Source organism: Trichechus manatus, unplaced genomic scaffold (genome assembly GCF_000243295.1).
Source record: "Trichechus manatus latirostris isolate Lorelei unplaced genomic scaffold, TriManLat1.0 scaffold00015, whole genome shotgun sequence".
Taxonomy (NCBI): Eukaryota; Metazoa; Chordata; class Mammalia; order Sirenia; family Trichechidae; genus Trichechus; species Trichechus manatus.
Window position 1 is genome coordinate 11,783,626 of NW_004443951.1, and position 20,839 is coordinate 11,804,464.

General features: G+C 53.4%; 1 protein-coding gene across 4 annotated transcripts in view; it reads right to left on the minus strand.

Annotated features, from left to right (window-relative positions):
• Nucleotides 1-840: 840 nt before the first annotated feature.
• The window catches only part of RNF220 (ring finger protein 220), a 270,289-nt gene continuing 250,290 nt past the window's right edge, over nt 841-20,839 (minus strand). For 2 of the 4 annotated variants that reach the window (XM_004371814.2, XM_012554248.2), the window contains exons 6-15: nt 20,536-20,578; nt 17,335-17,378; nt 16,766-16,898; nt 8,273-8,369; nt 7,982-8,068; nt 7,783-7,838; nt 7,571-7,649; nt 2,814-2,922; nt 2,575-2,649; nt 841-1,842 (exon numbers count right to left, since the gene is read on the minus strand). In XM_004371814.2, coding sequence (XP_004371871.1) covers nt 1,771-1,842; nt 2,575-2,649; nt 2,814-2,922; nt 7,571-7,649; nt 7,783-7,838; nt 7,982-8,068; nt 8,273-8,369; nt 16,766-16,898; nt 17,335-17,378; nt 20,536-20,578 — 795 coding nt within the window. In that variant the 3' untranslated portion in view covers nt 841-1,770. Of the gene's footprint in view, nt 1,843-2,574; nt 2,650-2,813; nt 2,923-7,570; nt 7,650-7,782; nt 7,839-7,981; nt 8,069-8,272; nt 8,370-16,765; nt 16,899-17,256; nt 17,379-20,535; nt 20,579-20,713; nt 20,804-20,839 lie in introns of those variants that run through there. The other 2 variants (XM_023727129.1, XM_012554249.2) reach the window with 2 other exon arrangements.

Here is a 20,839-nt window from a genome sequence, read left to right on the forward strand (position 1 = left end):
TCCTCACCGGTGGGCATCCCAGAGATGGGTCTACGGCTGGGGATTTGGGATGACAGCAGTTGGGCCTGTGTATGAAAATGTGCACAGTAAAGGAGTCTGCAGTCATGAGATACTCTAGGGTCTTGAACTGTAGCTGAATCTGTTTTCTCAAGACAGCTTTCCACTGCAGGTGAGGAATCATCTGCAGCTCTGAGCACCTGCCTGAGAGGCGTCAGGATACTGACGCACCTCACTGGCACTGGGAGCGCAGAAGGTTCTCAGCAGTGGGGGTGATGGATGTGACAGTGCTACCTGGTGCTAGCTGCCCAGCCTCGGTTCCCTGACTTCAGGGTCCATCTCCAACAGGGACTGCTGCTATTTCCATTTGAAGATCCAGGCAGTAGCTACATGGGGCTGTTGGGCCATGGATGGAGATGGAGAAAAAACACCACAGGGAGCTGAGACAGTGATCCCATTTTAGTCCCTGGCACATTTCAGGGGACTACAAAGGGAGAGGCCTGGGGCTTGTGTTTGTCTTCCAAGCTTGTAGCTACTCCTGACCTAGGTTGGGGGATTGAGCTTGCATCCCCTCTGTACCCCCAAGCTCTGACCTCTTCTGTGATTAATGAGCTGACGATTTTGCATCGATAAGGAATTAACCTGGAGCCCCCAACCCATCAATAGTCAGGACCCTGGACCTCCCACCCCCACCCTAGTCTGAGTGCTCCAGGGCCCCTGATCAGACCAGCCCTGCCTAGCTTTACACATCATAGCAAGTGTCTCATCCTGCTGCCAGGATTAACCCCTTTACTGCTCTGTCTGCCCCCATCACCTGCCCCTCCCTACACACACATACAGGCATCAGCTGTTTATATCGGTTTAATCCATGTCAAACGTAGTTTACAAAGGGAAAGGACAAGTACCTTTGTATAGAATATACAGACACAGCATCACACCATAGGGCCCACATTGGGGGTGGGGGTGGGGGTGGGGAGGAAGAGTAACTTATCCCTGGGAACAGCAGCTCTAATCCCGGGAACAGTTCTTGGCAGAAGGCTGGCAGCCAGGAGCACCATCATCCAGTCCCAATATCAGCCCCTGCTTCAGCTCGGTTTCCCATTTCCTGCCCCTCCCCAACTCCTTATAAAGAGCCCCATGAGCTAAGACTAAGGAGAGGATCATGTCCCTTGGGGCATGTGCCCCATGTCTGGGAGAAGAAATATACACCACTGAACACCGAGCACGTGGGAGAGGGAAGGGACACCATAGGGGGGAGGCAGGCAACCCAAGAGGCGGATGGGCCGAGCCCCCAGCCAGCCCTGAAGGAGGCACTGCTTCAGGTGTTCTTAAAAAAAGAAAATCATACAACCAAAGGGAGAGGAGGAGGGTTGAGGGGGAGGAACTGTCCCATTTATACACAACGTTGTAAACATACACGGTCTATATTACATGTGCTTCAGTCTGGTGTTTGCATGTCTGTCCGTCTGTCAGTCTGGGGGCTGGATCTCAGGAGCCATGTCCCCCTACTCCCCCACCCCTGCCCCACCCTGGGAACGGCCTGGAACAGGTATGGTTCCTAGTTTTGGTGGGGTCCGGCAGGCAGGGCCTGGGCCTCAGCCTCAACTCTGGCTCCAGAGTCCTGTGTGTATATGTGTATGTGTGTGCGAGAGTATGTGCATGTATGTACATGGGCAACCTGTGTGCAAGTATGTACAAGGGGAGAGGGTCACTGTCACAGAGGCTGGGGGCAAGTGGGGCTGCTCCAGGCAAGGCCTGCTGGGGGTAGCAAGCTCACAAGTAGATCCTCCGCAGGTCTCCGGGCGCTGTGATCGTGTTGCACTGAGGGCAGAGCTTCTTGGCACCCTGTAGGAGAGCAGGGAAAGCTTGGGTTACACAGTGTGCCACAGGTTTGCCCACGTGAGCACCTGGGCCTGCAGCCATGTCTCCTGCATCAGTGCGGTGTGCGAGGCCCTGGGTCCTCTCAGCCCAGGCTGAGGATGCACAGGCGGCCTCTCGAGCAGGCAGGCAGGCAGGCTCCTGTGTTGAGGGGGTCGCCAGGATCAAACCGCCTGGCCAGCCCCGCAGCGGGGGCCCCGGTAATGAGAACAAGGCTGCGTCCAGCTGTGGCTGCCGTGGCCCTAACGAGATTACACGCGGCCTTTGATCAGGACACAAGAGCCCACGTCCGGGCCTTTTATTGCTGTCTCCGGGCGACATTTTAATGGCTGCTCCCGAGTGAAGAAAAGGGGCAGGAGCAGAAGGAGCTTAGGAATGGGAGGGGCTGAGGCCCGGGTCCGCTTACCCTTACAACCGGCCTCCTCCTAACCTGGGGTCTCACCAATCTGTGTGATACAGTGAGCCCTCTGGGGGTGGGGGCAGGGAGAAGGAGAAAGTGAACCCATGGAGGGGGAGGATTTAATAAACCTGGAGTAGGGGAGAAACACTGTAAGCTTGGCAGGGTGGGGTGGGGGGTAAATATCCTGGCTTCTGGCTGTGTTCTGTGCTCCTGCTCCCCACCCCACCAAGCAGGCTCAAGCATTAACATCTGGGCAAAGCCCAAAACAGCCACCCCTCCCCAACCCCATGCCACCTCACCAGGGTCCGCAGCCAGCACTCCTCGCAGTGCACATGCCAACACTGGATGGACGTTAGGGGCATCGAGTATGAGTCCTAGGGAGAAGGTGGGCAGAAAAGGGGTCACTCTGAGGTTGGCCCACCCTCAAAAAAGGAGAGATCACAGCACAGAGACCCTCTCCAACCCCAGGGGGCACTGAAGCATGGAAGGCTCCCTGTCCTTGCTCTGACCAAGGGCACGCTAGGTGCCCTCCACTCACCATGCAGATGAGGCATTTGTAGCGGTCCCCACGAGATAGCTGCCGTTCAAGCTCCCGGACCCGAGCCTTCAGGGCTTCAAATGTCGTCACAGCTGAATCTTCGGTGATTCTGTAAAGAGGACCGCGTGGTTGGGCAGCACACTGGAATCCCCAATCTGAACCTCCAGCCCCTATCTTCCTTGGATTCTAGAACCACATATATAAATGTCTCCTAGACATCCTTCCTGGCCTCCCACCCCTCAGATATCCCGTATCTGCAAACTCCACATCCCAGAACTGAACTCCTTACTCTCCCTGTTCCTCCTGCAGTTTCCATCCTAGTGAATTTCTAAACCAGCTACCTGGGAACCATTCTTTCTCAGTCACCTCCAACACCCCAAATCTGCCATCTATCTCCTAAATGTCCCTTTCCACCCCTAGTACCACTAGTCCAAAAACGAAAAACCAAACCCATTGCCACTGAGTCGATTCCAACTCACAGTGACCCTACAGGACAGAGTAGAACTGCCTCAGAGTTTCCAAGGAGCGCCTGGTGGATTCGAACTGCCAGACTTTTGGTTAGCAGCCGTAGCTCTTAACCACTACACCACCAGGGTTTCCACCACTTGTCCAGGCCCTCATTTCTTCTATGATGACTCCACTAACCTTTCAAATAGCCTCTTTGCCTGCGGGCCCATCATCTCCATTCTATTCTCCTAGCAGTTAGAAGAATTTGCATTCTAAAATGCAAATCTGATCACTTCTACTTCCAACATATCAATAGCTCCCTCAGAGTAAAACTCTACCAAACTCCATAACAAGGCTTATAAGGCCCTCCTTGGTCCAGCCCCAGCCAGCAGTATCCCTCAGCACCCTGCCACATACTTTATGCTCCATCTACACTAAACTACTGTAAGTCTCCACACACAACACCATTTTTCACCCTCTTGGCCTCTGCACTTTCTGCTGCTTCTGCTTGGACTGCTCCACCTCCTAACTAGCTCTGCCTCATCATTCAGGCCTAGATTAGTTACCATCTCCTCCCCGAAGCCTTTTCCAACCCTGCCAGCCAGCACCACCACTGGTGGCTACCTCTTCTGTGCTCTTACAGCACCCTGAGCTAACACAATCACAGCAGTGACAGTACTGCATTAGAACTGCAAATGTCTTTGTTTCCTGCTAGACAGAGTTCCCTGAGAGCAGGCTGCGCACCCAAGCAATATTTACTATGGATATTACCCCATGCTAGGCTTGGAGTGTGAGGAAACATTTGCTGAATAAAAAGCCAGTCCAACCAGCAGGGAAAGGGTGAGAGTTGTAGGGACTGGATGAGTCCTGCATAACCTAGGTCCCTGGGCCACAGGCTTGGGCTACCCCAAGAGCTCCTTGTGATTTCCTCCTGGGCACATCGATGCCCTGTTGCCTTTAGCTGTTCTCCAAGCCCTGCACAAGCACAGTCCCTACAATTTCCTGAGGACTCACTGGGCTGCAGTGCTGAACATGGACTAGCTAGGACTATCTGAAGGAGTGACACCCACCTTCCTAAAACAAGGGAACAGGACACAGGAGGTACAAGTACTTGGTAAGCTCACAAGAGGGAGAAAAACACTTCCTGCAGCAGAAAAGATAGCACTGAAGATGGGCCTTAGGGAATAATAGTGATGATAATACAAACAGCCAAAATTTATTGAGCACATACTAAATGCCAGAGATTATACTGAGAGATTGATAATTATTTTATTTACTCTTCACAAAAGCCCCATGAGAAGATTCTAATATCTATATTAAGAAACTAACACACAGAAAAATTAAGTAGCTTGCCCAAGGTTCACACAGTAGGGGGGAGAGGTTTGAAACCCCGGCAGACTGATTCCATGATCAATCGTTAATTGTGTGTTATTAACCACGATACTGGATGTACCCAGGAGGAGACAGGTCTCCAGGTAGAGGAAACAGCAGGAACGGAACAAAGGCCAAGAGGCCGAAGAGTCTCATCTGGCTGGAAGGCTCACTTGCAGGTAAGCAGGAGGTGCTAAAATGAGAAAGGAGGTTGTGTATGGGAGGACCTCAGATGCCACAATTAGGAAATGAAGTTTATCTTATAGGAAATGGAAGTCGTTGAGGATGTTGGAAGAGGGGTGTGGCAGGATAAAAGTTGGGGTTTAAAAGATGTATTCAATCGGAAGCAAAGACTGGACTGAGTTGGGGTGGAGGCCACTGCCCAGTCACAGTGAGGTGTGGTTTAGGCACAGATAGCCTCCCGGGGTAGTCTGTTCTGCCAGCTTGAGAGAGAAAATTGGCTCAGAAAGTGGGAAAGCTAACAGGTTGTCATTGCTAGATACAAACGGTAATGGTGGGGGGTGGGGTGGGAGGTGGGGGAGGGTGGATAGAGGTAAAATTCCATGAGCGCCAACAAACTTTGATCTCTGACCTTTCTCTCTTGGGGCACTAGAAGCAACAGAATATGGCTCCTAATGGCTATGTCCTGATATGAGGGATGATCTAGAATCTATCACCCCGTGGGGCCATGATTCTCTCTGCCTTGCCTCTGTCCAGAGAAGCTGAGAAAGGCCCTAATGCCAGCTCCTTCCATTCAACTTTTCAGCTCGGGAACCTTCACCCCCACCCTCTTCACAAGTATCTGCACAACTGGTTCCTTCGCTGGCATTCTGCCCAAGGCCATATGTGCCATTCTCATCTGAATCACTGGTGACAGGAGACAAGATTGGGGAGTTATGCTCCCACTCTCTCCAAGGACCAGGCTGGGACTCTGCTGGGTTTAGGAGGTTATTTCAAAGATGAGGAAACTAAGGCCTGGAGCTGGCAGCCTATGCCAGACTGGAGAATTAACTTCTAAACCCCAAACCAAAGAATGAGCCAGAGCCATAAAGTCCAAAAGGATGGAGCCACGAGAGATCAAAGACACTTCCCACTCTATCTCCAAGAGTTCTAAGGCCACCAAACCCACTGCCGTCAAGTCGATTCTAACTCATAGTGACCCTGCAGGACAGAGCAAGACTGCCCCATAGAGATTCCAAGCTATAAATCTTTAACAGAAGCAGACTGCCACATTCTTCTCCTTTGGAGCGGCTGGTGGGTTTGAACCATGGACCTTTTAGTTAGCATAGCAGCTGAGCACTTAACCACTGTGCCACCAGAGCTCCTTCTAAGGCCACAATGAGGTCAATATCCAACTCCAGAGCCCACTCTATCCTGGATTTGCTCAGCACACACATGGCCTCTAATCTTTGCTCTGGCAAAATACCCAACCCTGCAGCCCCTAACCCAGGTTGGCGAGCTATTCCTGGGCTGCTCCAGGACACAGGTGGAGAGATTCCTGGAGGAAGCCTGGCATCCTGCCTTTCCCCTCCCTTGGTTGTGAAACAGATCTCCCTCTGTGTACAAGGGAGAAGCCATGGAGACTGAAGGGCACCAACTTTGGCAGATCCAGACCCAATGGGGATCTCTGCACGTGACTGATCCAGTCCTTACGTTGTCCTGGAGAGTCCCGCCCACTACTGCCTGCGCTCACACAGGTGGGGCAGGGTCCTGACTTCCCCCAGCCTTGGAGGATAGTAGCTTCATGGATGGCCACTGGCTCTGGCCCCCACCTCCCCCTTGGGCGCCATCCCTGATTAATGATCTTGTCTTTCTGATTTATGAGCAGCCCCTCTAGATGAGGGTGGGCGCCCCTTACGGCCCCGCCTGCCCCGCTCAGCTGGAGTAGGAGAGAATTATTAAATAAACATCCATACGTCATTCCTCGCCCCCCCCAAGCTGGTTGCACCGAACCCGTGCGGCCCACTCCGGCGCTGACACGGAGCAGCTGCGGTGATTCATGGGCAGCCGGGCCCCGCGCCTCGGCCCATACATCATGCCAGCAGCACTCACGGCCCCGGCCGAGATAAACTGATCAACCACAACGGGCTGGAATGAATTTATGACAACACAAAATGGAGGGAAACAAATGGGAGGTGACCCTGGGCCACCGACCCGGCCCTGCACCAGCCTGCAATCCACTCTGCTGGCAGCAGGCAAGATGGAACACTGGCCCTGGAATGAAGAGGCTGCCTTTTAACCCCAGGGAACCTAGCTTCCAGTGGAGTGGGTGTGCGCGCGCAGGGAGTTAAGCAATGGCCAACGGCAGTAGCTCTAGGCAGCCTAGACTGGGCAATGCCACTTCCTGGAACCAGAACTAGCCTTGCTTGGGCTTTTGGAAAGGGAATGAGGTGCCCAGCTGATTTCAAGTGTTTGTGACTCCTGGAGATCTAGGCTAGAGGTTACCCAGCCCTAGGTGAAGTGCTAATGGATACCTTTCCCCTGTCAGAGAACTCAGGGCAAAAATTCCTCCCAGAAGTGATAAGACCCCATGCTTCTGCCTAAAACCCACTGCGAGCGCCACCCGGGACAAGAAAAATGAAACCAATTTAGCTCCCGATTAAGAAACAGAAACTGGAGATGAATCAAGTGCGCTGGCTGGGCTGGGCGGCTATACATCACATTCCCCGGGCGGCGGCCGCCGCAGCGGGCAGGCAGGCAGGCGGACTACTCCTCCCTCCACCAAGGCTCCCAGGGCTGTGGCCCAGTGATCAATTCACAGAGTCACGCTTAGCACCAGCTGGGCCCCACCACTGGCGGTGTGCCCAGGGCTGCAGGACTAAGCTGAACTCTGGAGGGCCCGGGAGCCCTGGCAGCAGGCCTTCCTGCTAGCAAAGGGCCCCTTCTCCTTCCCCCTAAACTGCTGCCCCATAGGCCCCTCCCTGGCTACCCACACTCACTTCTCGATGTCGCTATTCTTGCAGGTCTTCTGCATGGCCTCCTGCTTGCTGCTCTCACCGTTGCTGGTGGATGGCATCTCTGCTGGAGTAGAGGGGCAACTCACATGCTGGCCAGACTGGACCGCACAGGTGAGGGGCTGGGCTTGAGTCAGACACCACCACCCAGGGATGCCCTCTTTCCCCCATTACTCCTAACCTGGGGCAGGACTTACCATCACTGGCCCATTTAGAGAACTCAGGCGTGATGCGTGTGCTGGGAGGGCCTCCACTAGAGGAAAGGAAGAAGAAAGAAAAGAACTAGTGAGCCCTGAAGACAGATGGGACAGCCCTGAGGGTGGGTATTGCGTGAACCCTGGTCTCAGGGATTCCCATCCCTTTATCACACCCACCCAAGCCTGTGCCCACACTTGCTTTAGGACTGCGCCCCGGAGCGCCTCTCTCTCCTTGGCTTCACCAGGCTCCTCGCCTGTGCAGGGGATGACGTCAGCCTCCGTGTATCTGGCATGGTGGTCAAGGACAATGGATCCTGGTTTGCAGTAGGCCATGAGGACGAATCCTGAGGAGGGCGTGGGCTCTCCATATCAAAGCTATGAGACTCTGGCTGCAGGGTGGGTGGCAAGTACTGTAGGTGCTAGCTACTTTTCTTATTCCCTTTGGCCTGCCCCACCAGCCCCGCCTTGCCCCACAGTGCCCCAAGGATACTGTGGCTTCCCATACTCCAGAGTGTCATCCCCATCCACATCCAAGTCAGCATCACTGTCCGGGTTCTCTTTGCCGCTGCACATGACGAAGCCAGAGCCTGTGGGAAGCAGGACGTGAGGAGGGCCAGGGGCCAGCAGGAGTAGGCCAGAGGTGTCTCTTCTGCTGCCTTGAAGTAGGGGTTGGGTTTTGGGTCAGATAAGGCCCAGACAGAAACTTGGGCCTGGGATGTGTAGAGCTGGATATTAGACTCTGACATTTCAGTCCCTTTCACGCGGCACACCTCATCCTCATCATTCTCTGCCACTGCCTGCTGCTCCAAGTGCTCATAAACCAGCCCCTTCATACACTGTGTCAGGTCCTCAGGAGACACCCAGGCCTAGGCCTGCTGTCCACCTGCCTTCCAGGTCTAGGAAGAGGACAGAGAAATTCAGGTCTAAAAGGTCAACCCATTCAGGACCTGGGCCTCCCCTATTTCCCATAGTCCAGCCTGAGAAGTCCACCAGAGGGGAGAACAGGCTGGCTAAGGCCAGTCAGAGCCACAGAGCGAGATCCGCCCAGCCAACGTCCTGATTTTGGCCGCCAGGTCCTTGCCAGCAGAAACACCAGGCAGCTGTTCAAATATTTGGTGTCTGAAGCGCCTGACATTAATTATTCATCTCCACCTCACTCAGCCCAGATTCCTGGACAAGTGCAGTTATAAAGGGATTAGGAAGGGACAGACGAGGCGGGGCTAGGCATGCACACCTGCTTCTCAAATAAGCCCATGAAGGCAGCCAGGCTCAGCTGAGGCCGGGCCAAGGGCCATCAGATGGCTGACTCCACCAAAATGCATTTGGCATAGCCACAGGCAGACTCCTAGCTAACGGGGAAGGATGAGTTGTTAAGGCCACACCAGGCTCACTCACCTGCCATGTGGTCTCTCTGACTCCCAGGACCACCCTTCCTGATACCCCGGGTCAGGGGCGACAGAACTTGTCTCCTTCCTTCCCTCCCTCCCTTCCAGTGGGTCTCAGACCACATCTCACAGCCAGCACAGAAGCCTTGCCAGGGACAGGAGATGAAACTGATGGAATCTGTGGTGAGTGGGATCAGTAAGGAAATCCTCAAGAGAGGTGAGCAAGCAGCTCAGGGTTCTTTCTGCCTGATGACCTCAGAAATTTCTTCTTGTCCATTCTTCCCACTCTCATGTCCTTGTAATGGGTCTTTAAGTCTCTAGTCTGTTCCCTCATCCTGCTTACTATCTAGTTCTGGCCCTTTTTTTTCCTGTCCAAAAACTGCATATGGCCCCCTTGCATGAATACTCATGCTCAGGCTCCTGGGCCTGATGCGTTCAGACCTGGATGCCGTCTACCTCTCCACCCTGGCTCTTTTCCTCACTTCACCATATGCACGTGAGCACGGAGACTACTCACTGCACTTGGACATACCCTGCATGCCCTGCTCTCAGACCTGTGTTCAGGTCTTCACTCCACCTAAAATGTTCTCCCGCCATCTTTTATGCCCATTTCAAAGGCTATTTTTGAAGCACTTTCTTCCTAATCCTTCTACCTTCTGATCTTCAGTCTCAGAAAGGGTCCATCCATCCCAGGGGTAGGAAGCACAGGGAAAGAAAGAAGCGAGGTACTGCCTGGCCCCACCGCCTCCCAACAGTCCTCATTTTCCCACTAAGCGGAGGCACCAACAAACTTAAGGCAGCAGGCTGGTCAGCAGCAGGGCCATTAAGCTGAGAAAACACAAAGCTACAGCTCTGTCTCCTGCTCACGGCCAGGTGTCCTGACAAGCAATTCCCGCCTTGTGGGTGAGTGGCACCTCTATAAACCCTCTGACAGTTTGGGAGACAAACTCCACCATCAATCAGAATGTAGCTATCAGGTTCACTTACAACCTGCGCCCCCGAGCCCTGCCAACCCCCCTTCCCCAAGTACATGGAGCTCAGCAGCCAGCCTCACATCCTCTGCTCAGCCTAGCCCTGCCCAGCCCTGCCTTGTGGGTGGGAAAAAGGAATGCAGAGAGCCAAAGGAACACAGACAACCCTGACACCACTCCTGAGCCCAGCATGGGCTGCATGGCAAAGCAGAGAGAACAGGACACCCGAAAGCTGCCAGGAATCCCCGGTTTCTGTGGCCTGAAGTCCTGCCCACTGCAGTCTTATTGTCTGCTGCCCCTCAACCAGGACTCTTACTCCTGTGGAATACAGCCATCATGGCTTCCCAAAGCCTACATGCGCTCTCATATCCTTCATGCCTCCTGTTCTCTCTGCCTAGAACCTTCACTCTCCTGGTCCGCAAAACGAATGCCTGCTCATTTTTCAAGTCTGACTCAGCTCAAACACGCCTTCTATTATTAACTCAGAGGGCCTACACACAGTAGTTGCTCTATAAATACTAACTACTTACTGAATGAATGAAACCTCATCTCAACAACATTCTTCCAACCTTTACTGAGGTCATCCCCTGGTTTGGTGTTGTGAACACAGTTTCAAGATCTGGTCCCTGCCCTTAGGGTACACTGGATGGTGGATGGAAATTCCCTACATATTTATACATAGGCGTCCCTTCCTTAGGGGAACCCTGGTGGTGCAATGGTTAAAGTGCTGGCTGCTAACCGAAAGGTGAGTGGTTGAACCTACCAGCCCACTCCGTGGGAGAAAGATGTGGCAGTCTGCTTCCGTAAAGATTTACAGCCTTGGAAACCCTATGGGGCTCTTTTACTCTGTCCTACAGGGTTGCTGTAAGTCGGACTTGACTCAACAACAATAGGTTTTGGGTTTGGTCCCTTCCTTGGTGTTCATCCAGAATCCTGTGTCATTCCAGGATTGCATTTGTTACTGTCCCTCACCAGTGTGAAAGCTTCAAAGTTAGGTCCCAAGTCTGATTCACAGCTGTGATTCCAGCATCACCCGGAACCTAAGTGGTCAGGTCCACAGCAGGTGCCAAACAACACACTCCAGAAGAACTGGTTGAATGTTGGCACCACTTTTCTACTAGGACCTGGGGAGTCCTGTGCCAAAAGGAAGGCTCGGTCCTGGTTAGCTGGTGGCCTAGAGAACCTCTCAGGACATAACCTTCCCTATCAGACGCCAGCTGGGCAGGCTAGAGTGACACATCTTGTTTACCAAGGAAAGGGCCTCTCTGCCTCTGGTCTGAGCAGTGGACTCTGACCCTGACCCCTTGCCCCAGCTGAGACAGATGCTGGGAACCTCTCCCTAACCCCACAGGTGTTCAGAACAGGCTGCTGCCGCCAGTTTCACTCTTGTGCTGCCCTAGCCTGCTCCAACCTCCTTCCCAGCACATTAAACTTTATTTTCTTAATGAAATGTCACTTGCTGACTTCTGGCAGAATCATAATAAAAAGAAACGGCCATAAAGCCATTTTATGCAGACAGCACCCCCACCAGCTTGCCCCCGCTCCCGCTAGGAGAGGAAGGCTCCACAGTCGTTTTATGTTCTCAGCTGCTGGAATATCCCAAGCCAGTACTCAGAGGCAAGATGGCACAGAGAGCTCCCTTCCAAGGCTCTGGCTCCTGTTCCATGTGGCTTCGGGGATAACAGGCAAGCTGGCACTCCTGCTGCTATCCAGGGAAGGGGCTCAGCCCCCAGAGCCTCCAAGATGACCCAGAGCACATTTCAGTCATCAGGGAAGCCCCCTAGCTAGGGCTGTCCTGCCTTAAAACAGCACTGAGGACTGGGCTGCTGTCCACAGGCAAACTAAACCTGATGGCCAATGACGCCCAGCAGAGTGGGTGCTGGAGTTGTCCTGTCCTGAGGAGAGAAGAGCAAAAAATCCCTTCTCTTCAAATGAGTACTAAACAATAGAGAGGGAGAGGGTGAAGAGCAGAAACGATAAGCAAATCTAAATTTTATAAAAACGACCCCTTGCCCATAAACTCGTTTCTTCCTAGGCCACTGAGAAAAGAGGGGGAAAAAAAAAATCAGTGTTAATTTAATCAATCGATCAGATGATCGATTGAGAAACTAGAGATGCCAGTTTACCGGGGGCAGTAAACGTTCTGGAACCTGAAACCACAAAAAAGGAACCATCGATTTCCTCACCTGCTGCTCCCAACAAACCTAGAGCCCAGGGAGAGAGCAAAGTCTTGGGCCCTCCAGAGGCCTGTGCTCTTCAATGGGGAGGGCAGGGGCAGCAGCTTCCGGAGAGTTTTACACTGGAATTAGTTACAGATGCAGTTACGGTGTCTTGTGTAAACGCCATCGATTGGGGAGCTGACAGTCTGGGGAGCTGCGATGCGGGACAATCAATCGGCCTGCAGTGTCACCTGCCACCTCGCTGAACAGTTGACAATGCAATTATCCAGTGTGGAGGCAGGGAGTTGGCGTGTGTCAAACGCACTTAGCCACTTTCCGGGCCTCCTCGATAACGCGTTTCACTGCCTCACGTCAGGAGAGACGCATAGAGACAGACGCCGTTTAAAACCATTGATACTTGCTCCTTCTGCCTGCACTCCCTCTGTCCCAGCTTAACAATTGTGTTCCAAAAGGCGATTAAATCCCGTCACTCGCCACAGGGGACAGAAGGTGCCCTGCTCCTTGCCACCTCTCCTCACCCCTCCCAACAGGCAACAGTTGTTACTACACGGTGGTGGGGAGGCAGCAGCCCTAACCATCTCCATTCTAAGACAGCCTCCAGCAGGCTGCTGTTCCAACACTTGCCACTGACTGGACCAGGCAGCAGAGCTGTGCTGGGGGACATTTTTAGCATCTGGAGCTCCCCATCTTTTGGGAGCCAACACACCAAAGAAGACAGCAGGTAGGGCAAGGCCAGTATCCCTATGCCCTTGGACTCACAATACCCTCCACCTGGTTGCCCCACAATCTAGCACTGAAGTTTTACCAAGAAACAGTTAAAAGATCTGTGCCATAGCTGCCCTGCCTATCCTCTCCAGGCTACTTGGAACCAGCCTAAATCTAAGACAGGAACTTGAGAAAGATGTAGTCCCTGGGCCAGATCCAGGGAAGGCACAGGCCCTGCACAGCCAGTTCTTTGTAGTACCCCTCCCTCTCCCTCACCTCTACCTATTTGATTCACAGAGGCTTAATGCTGGATTCTAGTAATGCATTCACCTCCAGGGCTCAGAAATATGGCTGCAGACACCTTCTGTTTCCTGTGCAGCCTCCTGGGAAATTTCTCCACCTCATCACTCTGTGCCCACCACATCACTGCCAGCTTATTTGAAACCAGCCGCTTCCATGTTCTCCCTCCAGCCTATCCTTTCTAGGTATGATGGTGCCATCAGAGCCCTGGGCTCCCCAAATGCAGTTGGTGAGCTCTCACTGGCAGCCCATAGAGGGGAGGAACCAAGGCTCCCCACCACAAGTCTCTTCTCTAGGATCTCTTCTCCAGGATCCAGGCCCTGGGTGTAGGAAATGAGAGGAAGGGTGTGGCTCACTTGTCACGTACCTCATTTGACTACAGTAGTGGCAGGCTTGTCTCTGGGGCTGTCCTCTAATTAGGTTTTCCCCTGTGGCTGCTTCACTAGCCCAGAGGCCCCTTGCTCTGCCACGTTTTGGCACGGTGCCCTAGGAGAGTAGCTTTTTCTCCTAACTGCTGATCTCTTTTAGGGGAATGTTGCTGAAGCACTAGGCTCTGTGTCTTGCCGTTTATGCAGTTACAGCTCTGGATGGAGAGAAACAGCAGTAGCACAATAGAAAACCTACGGTTCTGAGAGAAAAATCAACAGCCTGGGCACACAACCGAGGATTTCTAGAACTGGAAAGGCCTGAGCGTCTATCTTCTAGATCCCAAGAATGTCTGCCAACCTGCTCTCTTGAAATCTTTACCTGTTTCTCTTAGTCCCTTAAAAATCTATTTCCCCCTGGACCTGTCTTGGCACTCACCGGTTCTATGTGGTCCTTTATTCTGTCCTAAAACACCAATTTCAAGTGCTCCCAGGCATGAGATATCTGAGCCTCCCCCGCAGTGACTATTGGTCCCCATCTCTAAGGTCCGTCCCACTCAGCCAAGTGCCTCCACCAAGCCTCCCACAACAGATTACATTCAAAGTAACCGATTTGTTCCAAGAGACCAGCTCCCAGTAAGCCGGTGGGAAGCTTTGCTGAGGATAGGAAAGGACCCTGGTCTGGAGGAGGAAGAGGGGATGATCGGATACGGGAACTTATCTGCAATTCTTCAATTCTTTCATATCTAACAAGGACAGCAATCTCTGTTCTGTCAGCACGCATGGCGCACCTTAAATGGGCCTCGCCGCTCGCCTGCTCATCCTGCCTCTGCCTCCCTCTCTCTGAAGTCGGCTGGGCAGCTTCTTCAGCCGGCGTTATCACTCCCTCTAACCGGTCTTGGCAGGCAATCTAATTCCTCCTGAAAAGGTCACCGCCATTTTAACTGCCTTTCAATCACATTAAGCACGCGCTGCCCGGCTTGCAGCCCAGCCCGCCCGGCGGGCGATCAATGCGCTGCACTGACACCAGCCCGCCTGGCGGGGCCACACCCAGCCCCCCAAGAGTTGGGGCCTCTCGGTGCTGGCCAGGGAGGGTAGACCGACAGATGGCCAGCTTCTGCAGGATTCCAGGGGCAGAGGCGGTCGGGATCAGCCAGGGCCTCCCTTTGATAGCCACCCCCAAATGAGAAGCCTCAGCCTCCTCCGCTCCACTGCGCCCTGCTCTCCGTCTCATGGCCCCCGCTGATCTTGCTGTAAAACAGCCTTTCAAGTCTGCCTGTCTTTTGACTGCACTAAGCTGTTTAAGAGGTGGCAGCAGCTTCTATCAGGAAAGCTAGAGCAATTCTCTACAGATAAAGGCACCTCCGGCCCCTGTTCCCTCTTCAAGTCTCACTCTCATTCTCGCTCTCCAAATCGCTCAAAGAAAAGCCCCCTTTGAACTCCCCTCAGGAATTCTTGAAAAGAACAACCTCACAGGGTAAACACTCAGGGAAAACTGTCACCCGCCCAGAGCCTAAGAGCCCCTCGCCACTCTGCAAGTGCATCCCAGCATAGGAGAAATACTTTGTCAAATCAGCAGGCCCGATGCAGCTTTATCCCCCTTAAGCCCTGTCTGGTGCCCAGAAGCCATCAGGCCCAGTGCTTTGTGCCAAGAATCCTGACTGAGAAGTTGCCACAGCAGTGGAAGATAAGAAGAGTTGTAGCTGCCAACAGAGCTGACCCAGAGCAGCATCCTGGAACTGACCCTGCCTGGGGTGCCACCAGCCACCTGTGTGTATACCTTGGGGGATCCTGGGCTCTGCTGCTCATCCTCCCAGGGTCTTAGACACTCTAAAACTCCAGGACAGGCCTGAGATGAACGGCAAATGAACACTCTCCAGCTCAATGTTCAGGCTCAGGGAAACGGTTTGGTCTGACTAGCTTTCCTGTTTACGCCTAGGCTTGTCCCCAACAGCTTTGGTAACTGAGAGAAGCTCAGCAGCACAACAGCCCGAGTGAGCTCTTCACCCCTTCATGTGGCCAGTCTACACTGGATGTCACTGCAGAGACCACTCCTTAGCACAAGCCCAATCAGCATGGCCCCAAGGAGGGAGAGACCCTCTTCCCAGCTGCCGTGTGTGTCCCCAGGGACCAGACACAGCAGCACTCCCAAGGGTGTAGCCCAGAAAACTGGAGGCAGACGGGAAGCAGATCGGCTCACTTAATGACCACAAGCTGCAGTGCCAGATGTGCTCGTACACCCAGAAAGAAGAGCTGGCGGCCAGGAGGCAGGCAGTTCCCCTTTCCCCTGCCTAAGCAGAGTCTGACAAGAGGTTACTACTGACCATGGGTACCCGCCCAGTTCTGTCTGACTTGGTGGGAGTGAGGGACTTCCACCGGGCCAAGCCATGGCCCTCCAAGGAGCCAGGAGGGCACTGGAGATGAGTAGGGCCCTACAGACCCCTCTGCAGCAACTGGGGAGAGCCCAAGGGAAGCAGGGAGCAGCTGGGCCCAGGCCCGTCTTGCTTCAGGGCAGAGGGCGCCCAGGGAGAAGGGATGGGATCAGAGCTAAAATTAGATTCACCAATAAAGCTCATGGCAGGCCAAATTTTGCCATAACTCACTCTCTCCTCTGTAACTGATTTCCCTGACATGGCCCTAGGAGGAAGAGGAAAATCCAATGTGTCTGCTGGAAGCCCTCAGGGCCCCCAGTGCTGGAGGTGTACAGCAGGTTGCTGGATTCTCATTTATCAGCCTTAAGAGGGATGGAGTGATAAATGCATAACCGTCCCTTTAATATTTTATGCAGGTGCCAACGCGGCTTGGCTGTCACCTTCAATGCATCACCCGAGGCTGAGAGCCCCCCTCGTCACTCCTAGCTTGCAGCCTCACAATTCCATTTCCCCACCCAAATACATCCATTTTAATATGCACATCACAGGCAGGCAGCATGGTCACAAAGGAGCCCCGCCAGCAGCAGGACCCACGTGGTGGAATGGATAACCAGCCACCAGCCCCGGCCACCTGGCCCCCAGCAGATGGATACCCAGCAGACGCCTGGCCACCAGAATGCCACTGCCTGTGTCAGCTGCTTGTACCTCGGAAGCCACCTTCCAGGAGAGTGGTGGCCCGTATCCGCTTCTGCCCGCACCACTCATATTCCTCAAAGCGGTTGCTGTTCTCGTGCTCGATGTCCACAGCATCATCCTCAGCCAGGCAGGAGCCTTCCCTCTGTGAAGAGCACAGCAGGATCATGCAGGGCTCAGGTCAGCCCTACCCGCCCCCCAGGGCCTGCAAGGAAGGCACTGCCGTAGACCCAGAGTTGCGTTGTGCCAGATGGGCCCCTGGCTCTAGGACTCCTTTGAAGGAAACCAGTCTAGAGGTCAAAGACCTGGCCCTCTTCCCAATAATTTTCCACTGGACCCAGGGAAAATGTGAGAGAGTGAAAGCAAAAAAAGAGGGCAAAGGACAGAGAGGAAGAAGCTGCTGAGACCACAGGGAGATCCCAACAGCCCATAGATCTAGGAGCAGTCTGCAGCTAGTATAAGGGGAAGGGAAGGGAAGGACGGAAGGGTGGTGGCCCCTCTACCTTAGAAAGGCAATGCTCCACATGCCTACTCATCTCCTGCTCCGATCCTGCCAGGGGGCGGTTGCACAGGGGACATACCTGCCCTTCATCTTGCTTCCTCCGTTTCATTTTCCCAATCCGAGCTGCATGGAGAAACCGAAAACAAAGCACAGAACAGGCAGTCGGTCACTGTAACTCCCGGGTCCCAGTGGGCTGACACAGCCTGACCTCTGTCAGCCATTAGCCCCTTTGTTCGGTGCCTGAGATGGCCCTCATTTTTAGCACTTTCTCCTCCCTTGGGGACTGGGTCTTGCCAAGAGCACCTGGGGAGGAGGTTGGTGCTAGGCCAGGGAAGCATCTGCTCTTTGGCCACAGCTGGCTCAAACTTAACCTGCACTGCCCTATCTGCATTGCTCAGTGAGCTCAATCGGCAAAGATACTCCATGTCGCTAGGTATCTCCCCAGAAGTCCAAGACCATGAGCTCTTTTGGTGTCAGGAGGTGCAGCTCTAGAGAACAGCTCTTGGCTAGAACCCAAGGTCCCTCCAATGGTCTGATGTGGCCTGTTGCTCACTCATCAGCTCAAACCCCTGTTGTTCCTGGGACAAAAGCCCTGAGGTACAGCCCTTAGGTCCTACCTAGAATCACCCCAGGAAGAATTTCTCTGATGTCCACTAGTCCCATTTTACAGGAGAGGAGACTGAGGCCCAGTCATAAAGGTATAGAGGATCTGGGTCAGACTTGGGGCAGCCATGTCAGAGGGCCCATGATACCTTGAGAAGGCAGTCTTTATTGTGCTACCCAAACCTGTTCCATCATTTCTAATCAGTGCAGAGGGGCTGGCAAGCCCCAGAGGCAGCCTGCCATGCTGTCCTGCAGGGGGCTCAGTTCCAAAGTGCACACTGCAAGCTCACAGCACTACTAATTAATGCTGAGAGACGCAATCATTTCTAATTAGCTCACTAATCCCTCTCTGCAGCCCTCCTGTCACTGAAGCAAGAAGGGGTCAGAACAAGGGACTCTGTTCCCTCTAGCCCCTCCCTGGATGCAACAGCAGGATCAGAGATGGCTGCTCAGACCAGACTGACGGGGGCGGTGGAGGGGGACAGCCAGCCAAGGAGGGAAAGGTTCCCCACTGCAGGGCCAGGAAGAATTTTCTCATGGGCACTGACCCTGATGCAAAGTGACGGGATGCTCATGAACGCAGTACAGGGAGAGGGACACAGGTGAGAGTGGTTATGTTACAATTTACAGCGCTTCTACTGCGTGTCAGGCTTGGAGCCAGGTACCTTATGCAAGGTAACTCATTCAATTCTATATCCTGAAGTTAGGCTGATTACCCCATTTTAACAGATAAAGAAACCTGGGGCTCAGAGAGTTACTTGTCCAAATACCTGAAAAGTGGCAAAGGCAAGATAGGAAATCAGTCTGACTGGCCTAACCATAGCCTAGAATGCTCTCCTGTCACAAGAGGCCCTCCAACTGATCAGCATCAACAAAGACTGATCCTAGTGAGTCTGCTAGGCAGCAAGAATATGCACTTGAAGCTTCCCTCTGGGCCTCAGACACCTGGGGATCCAGCTGCTGCCTGTTCAGGATCTGAGGCAGGGAGCTACTCCAACTCCAAAACACACCAGGCCTAGAAAAACCCAAACCAAGAGGAAAGCCACCATCCCACTGGAATGAACATAGAGTTTGGGAAACTTTGGTCTATAGCCTGGCCCATCTCTTCAATTTCTTGTTCTCTAACTGTAGGAGACATGATAATGTCTGGTGTCCACCAGATTTTGTGGACAAAGATCCCGGTCCCTCAGCCTTGGCTGCCTTTAACCCTTGGAATCTCAGGCTCGAGCAGCCTTGATACTTCAGAGCCAGGGCTGGGATGGAGAAGGGATGCTGGATATCAGAAGGGCATTGAGCAAGGAATCCTGAGAGTTTTAAGAGCCTAGTATGGAGCAGTGTGCAGTCCCTCACCTTTCCTGCCTAAGAGTCTGAGGGAGTGCCACCCTGATACGAAGGAGCCTATGATAAGACACTGTTTGATGACTGAATAAAGAAATGAATTTCACACAATGACTGCACAACACTGGATACTCTCCTTGCCCAGGACACCTATGCAGCAGATCCCTGGCAGACCCAGGAAAGCACCCTGATGGTACGAGCTTCACCTGGAAACTGTCAGCTAAGCAAGGTAGGCTTGGTTTTTCCTCACCATTCATCTTCTAAGTCTCAAGCTAAGCTTTCTAAGCTTGGTAGGGAAAGTTTTGCTCCCTAAATTACCTACAGGATAGTTACCTCTACTTAGGGTCCAAGTATTTGCCAAGGTTGCATGGTATGGTCAGAGAAGCACAGGCTTTGGAGGTAAACAAACTTCAGTTCAATCATAACTAAGTTACATCCCAGCTGTGTAATTTTAAACAAATCACCTTAATCTCTCTGAGCCTCGGTTTCCTTATCTATAACGTGTGTTGTAAGAATAGTGCTTAACATGGTGCCAGCCCATAATAAATACTCTTGCTTTCCCAGACTGGAGTACAACCTGGTAGTAGAAACGAAGAGGCAGGAACTGGGAATCTTGAATGTCCAGCTAGCCCAGAGACCCGAAGCCCCTTCTGGCCAACCCCCGGATATACTACACCCCAGACAGCACAAAAAGCTAGGATCATTCAGTTGTGTTTGGCAAACAGTAATGCTCCAGAGGTTTGAATCCAAAAGGGAGGGCCTCCAGGTAGTGCACACACGGCCTGCTTTCAGAGAAGGCCTCTAAGAGCTGTCGAGCCCACGCTGATCACCTTTGTGAAATGTGGGTCGACTGATAACTCAAAAAGCCCTGGGATGAGTAAGTTCCTGTTGCCGTGGGAACTCCAGATCTCAATGTATTGTCAAGTCTCAGCAGAGAGGCTGTATTCACACTACTAGGCACTGATTAAAAACTGGAAGAAAAACATTCCCAGCACCCTGCCAGCTTGTACAGTGAGGTCCCAGCAGTTTGCAAATTCAAAGCTGAGTTCTCGAGTAGAATTGTGTGGCTTGTTCCTCATTCTCTGGCACTTAATGCTCCCCCACCAAAGTTCTTCAGGGCCTTTAGAGGAGCTTGGGCAGGAGGTGGAAACCATAACCTTCACTAGACAGACGAGGAAACTGAGGGCAGTCGCGTTGATTTGCACATACCCAGGCGCCTTGACTGCGAAGAAGCCAATGGGCCCCAGTGTCGAAGTGACCCAGGCAACCAGGAGCTGCAGGCAGCGAGGGAGGGAGGAGATCGGGGGAGGGGCGGAGGGAAGGGCCGGGCAGGACTCACCATTCAGTCGGGTCTGCCGGTTGGCTCGCACTCGCAGGAAGGTCTGGGAGAAAATCCCAGGCAGATGCAAAAAAAAGAACAAGAGCGTCAGGCGCGGCCTGGACTCCTGGCCCCCGCCCCAGCACCCGACCCCCATTCCAGGCCTGCCCCGCCCCAAACAGCCCGTAAACAAACCTACTTCCTCCCTCCCGCCGGCCCCCCTGCTCCGCCGGCCGCTCCGAGCCCTCGGCATAGCCGCCGGGGGCTGCTCTAACGGGACCCCGTGGCCGCCGCGCGGTACCGCCCCAGCCCCGGCCTCCGGCGC